The sequence below is a fragment of the Vitis vinifera genome, chromosome 10, assembly GCF_030704535.1.
Source record: "Vitis vinifera cultivar Pinot Noir 40024 chromosome 10, ASM3070453v1".
NCBI classification, from domain to species: domain Eukaryota; kingdom Viridiplantae; phylum Streptophyta; class Magnoliopsida; order Vitales; family Vitaceae; genus Vitis; species Vitis vinifera.
The window spans coordinates 25,138,050-25,148,476 of NC_081814.1; the positions used below are offsets into that span (position 1 = coordinate 25,138,050).

The 10,427-nt window shown below is 31.1% G+C and overlaps 1 protein-coding gene across 4 annotated transcripts; it reads left to right on the forward strand.

Annotated features, from left to right (window-relative positions):
- Nucleotides 1-3,051: 3,051 nt before the first annotated feature.
- LOC100256665 (pentatricopeptide repeat-containing protein At3g09040, mitochondrial) lies at nucleotides 3,052-8,037 on the forward strand. Of its 4 annotated transcripts, XM_059740480.1 has the most exons (4): nucleotides 3,052-5,816; nucleotides 5,903-5,977; nucleotides 6,092-6,217; nucleotides 7,590-8,037. In XM_059740480.1, the coding sequence occupies exon 1, from the start codon at nucleotides 3,268-3,270 to the stop codon at nucleotides 5,662-5,664; it is 2,397 nt and encodes a 798-aa protein (XP_059596463.1). In that variant the 5' UTR covers nucleotides 3,052-3,267; the 3' UTR covers nucleotides 5,665-5,816; nucleotides 5,903-5,977; nucleotides 6,092-6,217; nucleotides 7,590-8,037. The 4 variants fall into 4 exon arrangements, with proteins under 4 accessions (XP_059596463.1, XP_059596462.1, XP_010655895.1 ...); XM_059740479.1 differs by having other exon boundaries at nucleotides 5,903-7,058; XM_010657593.3 differs by lacking the exon at nucleotides 6,092-6,217.
- Nucleotides 8,038-10,427: the final 2,390 nt, after the last annotated feature.

Below are 10,427 nucleotides of genomic sequence, written 5' to 3' on the forward strand. Positions count from 1 at the left end.
CAATAATTCCCAATTTTAAAAAATGAAAACATATAATGAAATCCCTAAATTTTTTTTTTTAAAAATGAATGAAATTCTAGGGTTAACTTGGCAACTTTGTTTGCAAGCTTCTTTTATGGTACAAAACTGCCAATATTAGTTTCTAGACAAGCGTATAAAGTAATATTATAATTGCTATGGAATTACTAAAGCCACATTCTTCACTTAGTAGAACTGTTTCATATATTAATAGAAAGAATACAATTGTGTTCAAATGTGAAGTTCTAAAACTAGATAAATGACCCATTGATCTATAAATCCCCAAGGCTACATTTCAGGCTTTAAAATAGAGTCCATAAAAAGTAAAGGCCTAGCTGATGGTGTTCTATATTTTGATTTTGTGATTTCTATTTTATTTTACTAGCCTTCAACATTTTTGGTTTCCAAAAACTTAACTGTACCATAATATTTTTCTTTTGTTTTTAGTTTTAAGAACAAATGTGCATTAAAAAAAATGCAACTAAAGGACCTAGCAAGACACGTTGGTAAAGAAGAGCACTGAATAACTCTACTTATTTTCTACAGTTATAAACTTCATTACCATTATCAAGAATAAGAATTTGGGAAAAGGAACTCAATCCACAATAGAAAAAAACCCCAGTGATTGGAGAAGACAACTCCATTTGTTCCTTGCTTAAGCAATGACAATCTATTTGCTAACTTGAAAGGTATAAGTGAAAGAAATTTCTCCTTTAGGGGAATGCATGCATAAAATAAGGACCGCAGTTGGACATGTAATGCTCATTTTTTTGGTAACTGCAACATTGATCTATTTCAAATCTTAATTCCATAAAAAAAAAAAAAAAATCAACTTGTATACCTTTCTTATTTAAAATTCAGGAACAATAATTTAGATTAAGAAACATTAAAACAAATAATGAGTTTAAGGAACCTAAAATATAAAATAAATATTTTTTTTTTTTTTATGTATTAGAGTTCCTAAATTTTATATAAAGTTGCTATTATTCTATATTTTTAAAAATGAAAAATTGGAAGTGCATCAAACCACACCTTAGTCATGGGAAAAACAAATCTATCAAAATTATCTTCCTAATTCTCTATTTATTTGCTAAGATACCAAGGAAAAGAATAGAAAATAAAATAAAATCTAAAACCTTCAGTTATATTTGATTGATTAGATAAGTGAAAAGTGTATTTTCCATTGATTCTCATTCACTTGTAGAAAATCATATCCCTAAAATTTCCTCCTGCAAGACAAAACATCACATAAGACAAAAAAGAAAAAAAAGAAAAGAAAAAATATATGTTTTCTTTTTTGTAAAATTTTCCTACAAGCTTAACATCTGTTGAAAAATAGCTTAATCCCTCATTTAATTAACATAATAACAATTAGCTAAATGATTCTGATCAAAATATTAGTTTAGTGATGTATGGACAACTATTCGGTAGAGATAAACTCAGTCATTCACTTTCACCCAACTCAATCCTTGAAAATGTCAAAACTTTATATTTCCTTTCAATTTCAACAAATTTCTCAGCAATTGAACACACGAAAGCTAAAAATTTCAGATAAGCCCAATCAAGTTGAAGCATGTTGCCATGGAAAAAAAGAAAAAAAGAAAGAAAAAAGCAAGAATCAATAAGAAAACCCTAGAATTACAATGAATTACGGAATCATTCTCAAGCAATAAAAAATTTAAAAGAAAAATTGTAGATTGAAGCCCTAGATTACTATTGTTCAAATCATATACATATAGAAACAAAGAGTGAGAGAGAGTACCTGGGATGAGAATGATAGAGGCGTAAAGAAAGAGGAAGTCGAGTGAGAGAGGTGAAAAGGATGGGATGTGAGGAGATGGTGGTGGGTGGCGGTGGTGGTAGGTAAAGGCACCCAAGGATGCACAACTTTTGCCAGATCACACACCAAGTTGTTGCGTCTCTATTGTAGACCACACACTAGAAGGAAAAATGAAGAAAATAACTATGGTTTTCCGTTAGGGTTTATACTAGTTAGATATGTATAAAGGAAAGGGGGAAATAAAGAAGATAAGAAGGAAAAGTGAACTGAGGGTTTACACACAAAAATAAACGAAGAAGGAAGGTTCCTGCTATTAAGTTGTTTTTTATTTTTAGTCATTTATTTTTTTTAAACATGTGGAAGCTGACCTGACCGAATGAGGGGGGCATTTTGGGAATTAAAAAACAACTCAGCCCAAAGTGCATGAGACCCAAAATATTTTTGGGGTTAGCATCGTAAACTTGAAATTGGCAAACCTGGGGTTTGAATATACTATTATTTTGATATTGATAGCCTGAAACCTAAGTTTCCCAAGAATTTTTAACTTCTCAAAAACCAAGGCAAGCATGACCATAGAAAGAGAGAAAAAAAACACTAAAAGCTTGTTTCACTATGTGATTTAAAAACTTCTTTTTTTTTTTGGAAGAAAATTATTTTTAAAAACACTAAAAACTTGTTATTTGAACATAGTTTTTAAAAACAAAATGAAATACAAAATAATTTTTAGAAAATATTTAGAATTTTTTTCATCTATCTTGAAAAATAAAAGAAAAAATGTGAAAAAATAAAAAGGTAAAAACTATGAAAGGTAAATAAAGTAGAACATGATATTTATTTACCCTTTACACCTAATAACGAAAATTTCAAATATGATATTCTTTTGAATTACAAGTGTTTTTCTAAACTTCCTAACTTATCTAATTTTTTTATTAGTCAAATAAATTCTATATTTAAGTGACACAAAATAAATAAAATTTATTAAATTAGTACTAGAAAATCATCAAATTCAAAAGAGATCCAATTAACATTAGAAAGTCATTAAACAACATTTATTTTGATTTTCTTTTCATTAGACAAATAAACTTCAAATTAATTAAGACTAAAAATTAAAAAATAACTCAAACACTTAAAAATTTGTTTTTTCAAAACAAAATTATAAAAAAAAAAAACCATTTTACATCAACAATTTATCAAACATATTTTTTAAGTTAGAAAATTATTTTTAGGTTAAAAAAGTATTTTTAGTCTGCAGCTTAATTGAAAGCTATGAAACAAGTCTAATATATATCAAAACTAGAATTGGCTGTCCTAAATAAGTTTTTAAGAATAGCCTTCCAACATGATTTTATTTTCCTCCAAGCACACAAGTAAAAGGCTTTCTAAACATATTTTAAAATCCTTCTACTCTGAAATTATTTTCTTAAAACACATGAGAATGTAAGAGTTGACACGATCCAACTTTCGATGAGATGAGAGGCTCAACGGTTCCTTTTGTTTCAAAGCTCAATCATCTTTCTCTATTTACTAATAAAATGCTAAGAAATCAACACCATGTCTATACATCCAAATCCTGCAATTGTTCCTCTTCTCTCTCATTTAGAAATGACCCAACTGCCCTCTCCACTGCACTTACTCACTCTGCAAATTCAAAATGTATTCTTCTCGGAAGTCAAATACACGCCCAGATCATCAAGTTGGGATTCTGCAATGACATTTTCTCACAAAATAATCTCATCAGGATGTACACCAAATGTGGGTTCTTGGCTGGTGGGCTTAAGGTGTTTGGTGAAATGCCTATGAAAAACCTTGTTTCTTGGACTTTGGTGGTCTCTGGTGCTGTACAAAATGGTGAGTTTGAGATGGGTCTGGGAGTGTATTTGGAGATGATAAGAACTGGGTTGGTCCCTAATGAGTTTGCTCTTGGCTGTGTTACGAAGGCGTGTGCTGCTTTGGGGGGTAAAGAATTGGGTTTGTGCGTACATTGTTTTGCTCTGAAAGTTGGAATGGAGAAGAATCCATTTGTGGGTAGTTCCATTTTGAACATGTATGCTAAGTTGGGGGATATTGAAGATGCTGAGCGGGTGTTTGAGTGTATGGACAATCTTGTTGTTGGTTGTTGGAATGCTATGATTGGAGGCTATGCACAATGTAGTTATGGCTTTGAAAGTCTCAAGATTGTGTCTGTGATGCAATATAAAGGAATAAGTATGGATGCTTTCACCTTCATTAATGCTCTCAAAGGGTGCTTGGTTGTGGGTAATTTGAATTTTGGAAGACAGATTCATGGATTGATCATTCAGAGTGAGGTGGGATTTAGTACTGCAGTAATGAATTCTCTTATGGACATGTACTTTAAAAATGGTGGAGGGTTGTATGCTTTGAAGGTTTTTGATAGGTTGCAAGATAAAGATATTATATCTTGGAATACTGTGTTTGCAGGCTTATCACAAGGTGATGATGCAAGAGAAATAGGAAGATTCTTCCATAAATTAATGTTAACAGGCTTAAAGCCCAACTGTGTGACTTTCTCAATCTTGTTTAGATTTTGTGGAGAGGCTCTTGATCTTGTTTCTGGGCTTCAGTTTCATTGTCTTGCTTTTCGGTTTGGAATCTCTGATGAAGCAAGTGTCACCAGCTCACTCATCAATATGTTCTCTAGATGTGGGGCAATGAGGATGGCATGTTTAGTGTTTGACAGTGCACCTTTCAAAAGCATACATACTTGCAATGAAATGATTTCTGGTTATAATTTAAATTGTCATAATGCAGAAGCCCTGAACCTTTTCTGTAACTTAAACGGCCTGGGACTTGAAGCAGACGAGTGTACCTTCTCAAGCGCCTTGGAAGCTTGTTTCAGAACTGAAAACCAAAAATTAGGTAGACAAATGCATGGCACTATAGTTAAGTCTGGTTTTGCATCTCAAGGATATGTCTGTAGTTCATTACTTAAGTGTTATGTTGGATTTGGACTGCTAGATGATTCTTTTGAGTTTTTTAATGGGGTTGAGAGATTAGATTTGGTATCTTGGGGGGCCATGATTTCTGCATTGGTGCATAAAGGTTATAGCTCAGAAGCTATTGGTCTTCTTAACCGTCTGAAGGAAGCTGGTGGGAAGCCTGACGAGTTTATCTTTGGCAGCATTTTTAATTGTTGTGCTGGTATTGCAGCTTATCGCCAAACTAAATCTGTCCATTCCCTTGTTGTCAAAATGGGATATGAGGCACATGTATTTGTAGCGAGTGCAGTAATAGATGCGTATGCAAAATGTGGGGACATTGAAAATGCAAGGAGAGTTTTTGATCAAACATCCAGATTTCGTGATGTTATTCTTTTTAATACTATGGTCATGGCATATGCACATCATGGTCTTGTAAGGGAAGCTGTGGAAACGTTTGAAAAGATGAAGTTGGCTACCCTAGAGCCTAGCCAAGCCACTTTTGTTTCAGTTATATCTGCTTGTAGTCATCTTGGTCTTGTTGAACAAGGTGATATTTTCTTCAAATCGATGAACTTGGATTATGGGATGGACCCTTCTCCAGATAATTACGGCTGCTTAGTTGACTTGTTTTCACGAAATGGATTTCTTGAAGATGCTAAACATATAATTGAAACAATGCCTTTTCCTCCCTGGCCAGCTATTTGGAGATCCTTGTTGAATGGCTGTAGGATACATGGAAATAAAGAATTGGGAGAATGGGCTGCTAAGAAACTACTTCAGTTGGTTCCTGAGAATGATGCAGCATATGTTTTACTGTCAAAGGTTTATTCTGAAGAGGGTAGTTGGAGTGATGCTGCAAAGGTGAGGAAGGGGATGATAGAAAGAGGATTATGGAAAGATCCAGGTTGTAGTTGGATTGAGATATAATAAAATATCCATACTCTTTGGATGAGAAAACTCTAAACTAAGTTTCACTGGGCTGTTTGAATGAATTTGATTCTGGTTCTTGACCAGTAATTTTTCAAAATCAAGATTGCTTTTTCTGGAGGAAAGTTCTGTCCCTAACACATGGAAACAAGGTATGCTCTTTGTGCGATGATCTTTATGTTTACAGCACCATCATTTTCTCTTCTTTTCACCCGCTCTTTTTTTTTCTTACCTACAGCACATCCTGGTTCTCCAAGGACTAGCCTTCCAAAAGCAATAATTGCATTTCCCTGGGGAAACACAAGAAACCAAAGTATGCACTTCATACAATAATTTTTATGTTTGTGGTGCCGTCATATCTCTATTCTTTTCACCTTCTCTTTTTTCTTATATTGTTTCTGTGTGATCCTCTTTTATCACATGGCAGATAACAACTGCATGTATTTCCTTTTCCTATAAACTCCTTTGGTATTTGAGCCCTTTTGGGTACCAGCTCTTGGAAATGGGTGTTGAAAAAACCTGAGTACTGTTTTGGTACAGCAGAAGAATAAAGGTGTTTGTTCATAACAATTTCGCACTTGTTGAATGTGATGAAAGATGCTTCCTTTTCTATTTCCAATGGATAGGCTGGATATACCAGCCTCTTTCATCTCCTATTATGCTATCCTTCAAAGTATGGCTTGTGAATCTTATAGTCATGACGGTGCTGCATCTTCCAAACCGGGCACATTTCTTCTCATGATCTGTTTTTTGTCATTGTTTTCTCTTGAGCTTGATCATATTTGTGTATAATATTAGTTCTGGCATAATAAAACTCAGCAGGTTTATTGATCATGACAGTTTTTCTGATGGTTAAAAAAATTGAGATGGAAAAATTTTAAGTAGGCATCTTTTGAAAACTAAGCCTTAAGCGATTGTCTTATCTGCCTCATAGCCGAGCAAACCCTTCTATGGTGTCTATGATGTGTATGGGCAAATGGAGATTTAGCCAACTGCCCTGACTTGATTTAGTAGGATCATTGCATTGGCTGTTTGTATTCTTTGAAGGCATTCTTGAAATGTAATACATGAGGTTGGTTGTGGTACTAAGGGGAGTCTCAAATGCATTTGGAATTTTGTACACTGAGAAACTAGTCTTCTTTATGGAAAATTTGAAAAAAGAAAAAAAAGAAAAAAAGAAAAAAAGTGGAATTGGTGCTTATTAGAATGCCTCTTGAACTCGATTTATTTACTTCTCTTGTTAGTGTAAATATTCATTTGAACTATGTGCTGTTGCCATTTCTAACATGACTTCTATCATTTAAGGCAAAACAAGATGAGTAGGTCATGGTTACAAATGTTGTAGATTCCAGCTATAAATTTGATCTGTTGTCTGCTATCCCTTCACTGGTTTGGTTAGTATAATTCTTACCATATCAGCTACCAACAAGAGTAGTAATTCATATTTGAGCAACTAGTAGTATGGCATCTTTACCTTTGTTCTTTAGCCTTTCTCTGCAAAAAGTCATGTCTAGAGTTGCATTCTTTCAACCACTAATCTGTGATGATATCCTTATATTATTACTGCACTGCATGACATGTATTTCCTCTTCTACTTATATTATGGAATGTGGTTGCAGTCATTTGTTTATTGCTTTATAATGATTGCTTAGTTACAGTATTGATTTCAAATATGTATGTTTTGTTGTAACACGAAGTGTGATTATATATGACTGTACTTATGATTGAAGTGAATTATAATCCAATTGCTCTGGCTTGTTTACCAATGTCAATAATTGATGATTACACAAATCAAACAATTCTGAGTTCACCTCAAATTGATTAATTTGGATGCAATGAGAATATTTCATTGCTCCAAAAAAAATTCATCCCATGAGTTGCATGACCTCCTACCTTTATGAACATTAAAAATCTCATTCCTACAGGTCCCGACTTCCATCATACTGGGCTCTCCAAAGAGAGATTCTTCTCAAAAAAGATGTTGAAGCCAAAGGCCGTCCTAAGCTCCCTTTTGGTGAAGTTTTGTTTAGAGGGGAAATAAGAGGAAGAAATGAAGAATGTAATCAATAACAGGATCCTTACCGCCCATGTTTCAAGTGGGATCTGCAGCCGTATGAGACTAGGACACATCTGGAAGGTGATTTTCTCAAGTTTGAGAGCCCTTTTGTTGGCTGACTTCAGCTGGTAAGGCATGTTCAGATTGTTGGAATAGAGAATGAGAATGAAAAATCAATTTCATTTCCGATGTATTGTTATATTTGGATTGTTTTTTAGAATAAGAATAAGAATTAAAAGTTCATTTTCATGGAAATTATATTTCACTTTTGCCAGGAGTTTGATTTCTCTCTTTGATATGGTATTGTGATTTACCTCTATTCCCATCATATTTCCATTTCTATTCCCATTTCTATTATGCAATGATTTTTCAAATGCTTTCACCAGCTTTTCTCTTGTTTAGAGGTGTGTTTTAAGGGGAAAAATGAAGGTTTGTTTTTAGAACGTTTTCAAAAAAATAGTTTTTTCTGAGCGATTCTGAAAAATAGTTCTCAATTGTTTTTAAGAATAAAATTTTGTTTGGGATCTCAAATATGAAAAACAGTTTTCTCAACCTATTCTTGATTCAAATACTATACTCTTATATATGATGCAAAAGTTTTTAAAGTATTCATTATATTTTTAATTATTTTTTAAAACACTCTATTGAAAACAACCGAAAACACCTAATATTTGTTCTAAAAACAACATATTTTCTTAACAAATTCTCAAAAAAATTGTTTTCAATAAAAAAGGTTGTTAAACATGTTTCTTGTTTTAGAAAACTGTTTTTTGTTTTAAAAAAACAAAAAATTATTTTCAAGAGTAAAAATTTGGGTTGTTATATTTATTTTCTAACGAAGAATTATTTGAGTTGTTAATGAAAGGATGAACTTATGGTTTTTCATCACCCACAACCAGCTTAGTTGTCATTTGGAATTACATAATGTACAACTCTGTGGGCATTAGTTGTAATGACTTGTACAAATATTGTTTAATTTGGACTTATTCCGCTCTCATAACTTTAAAACATATCTATACTAGTCAAATAAAATATTATAAATCATGTATCGACTTTAAAATATATTTACATAAATTAAATAAGATGTTACATATATCCATGACTTTCCCAAACCTCTATTTAGGGTTTTGGTGGGTTTATGTTTTTTTTTTTCTCTGTATAAAAAAGAAAATGAAAAAGGAAAGAAAAAAGAAGAAGGAAATTGCTGCTGAATGAGGTTTTATCAGAAATTTCAATTCAATATTAGAAAGGTTAAATGAAAATTTTGCAAGTTTTTAGCAATAAGATACATTCTTTTTCCCTTTTTTTTTTTTTTCCAATTTGCATCCAATCTTAAAATAGAGGCAAAAGCAAAAGATAAAAAAAAAACAAAAACAAAAAAAAAAACAAAAGAAAAAAGAATAAATAAATAAATAAATTTTGGGAATTTGACAATGAAATTTTTGGAATATATACTATTTTTGTTCATCATTTTTTGTATATTTACATGACTAGTGATGATTCATTATAAGATTAGTCTAGGCTAAAAATTCGGTAGTTTATATAATTATTTTTTTATTTCTTAAATAATTTTATTCCAATTTCCTATTATTATATTGGAGAAATTAAAAGGTGGAAACATGAGAGAAGATAAATTATTTTTAAAATAATTAGAAAATAAATTACATAAACATAAGTGAACTGTTTTTTTAGTAGTGACACCTCATGTCATTAAGGTATTCTTTGGCTACAATTTCCATTTGTGTTTCAAAAGTAGAAAATAACATTCAACATGTAAAATACAGAAAATCTTGGGGTTTATTAGACAATATTTTAAAAAATAGTTTTTGAAAATAATAATTAAAAATAGTTTTTAATTAGTTTTAGGAATAAAATTATATTTGATAATTCAAATATTAAAAATTAGTTTTCTTAATTTATTCTCCTTCTTTATCCGCATATGTATAATATAAAAGTTTTCAAAGTATAAGACATATTTTCGGTCATTTCTTAGGGTAGGGTACTTTAAAATATCCTTAAAATTGATAAAATTATTTTTAAAAATCAACTTATTTTTGAACAAATTTCAAAACAAACTATTTTTAATGAAAAAATTTATCATGTTTTATAAGAGCACAAAACTGTTTTGATGAACAATATTTTAATTGGCTCTTAGAAACTTGCCTTAAAAATATATATATAGTTTTTAAAAATTATTTTAATAAAATAGAAAATTATTTAAAAATTTTTAAAAAATTGAAATTAATTATTTAAAAAATTGTTTAAAAATTTTAAAATGATAAATTATTTAAAAATTTATCATTGTCTCATATATATATATATATATTTTAAAAAAAAATTGAAATTAATTTTTAACAAGGTAAAGACAAATTCATATTGTGAACTAAAAGAAAAAAAATCATTGTAGCATATAGATTTCTTGCATATAGTATTTGATGAATCTAACTTCTTTGTGAAGAAAGTGCAAAGGATTTTGATGAGATAGGAGTTAAAAGATGACTTTGATGGGTTAAAGATTGGTGATTACGGTTTGCCTCAGCAAGGAGAAGAGGAGGAGGAGGAGGAGGCTGTAAAGTCAAATGTAAGTAGAAAAAACTCTATAACAAAGTCAATAAGTAAATTAAAATCTTTCAAAGGAATAAAGGTAATGTAACTCATCATCCAAAGGACCAAATTATTGGTAATCTAACATCTTCACCCAAAGATA

What these genes read in the sequence shown, in the direction of transcription:
- LOC100256665 (XM_059740478.1), top strand. Translation starts at nt 3,268, where the DNA reads ATGAGAGGCTCAACGGTTCCTTTTGTTTCAAAGCTCAATCATCTTTCT.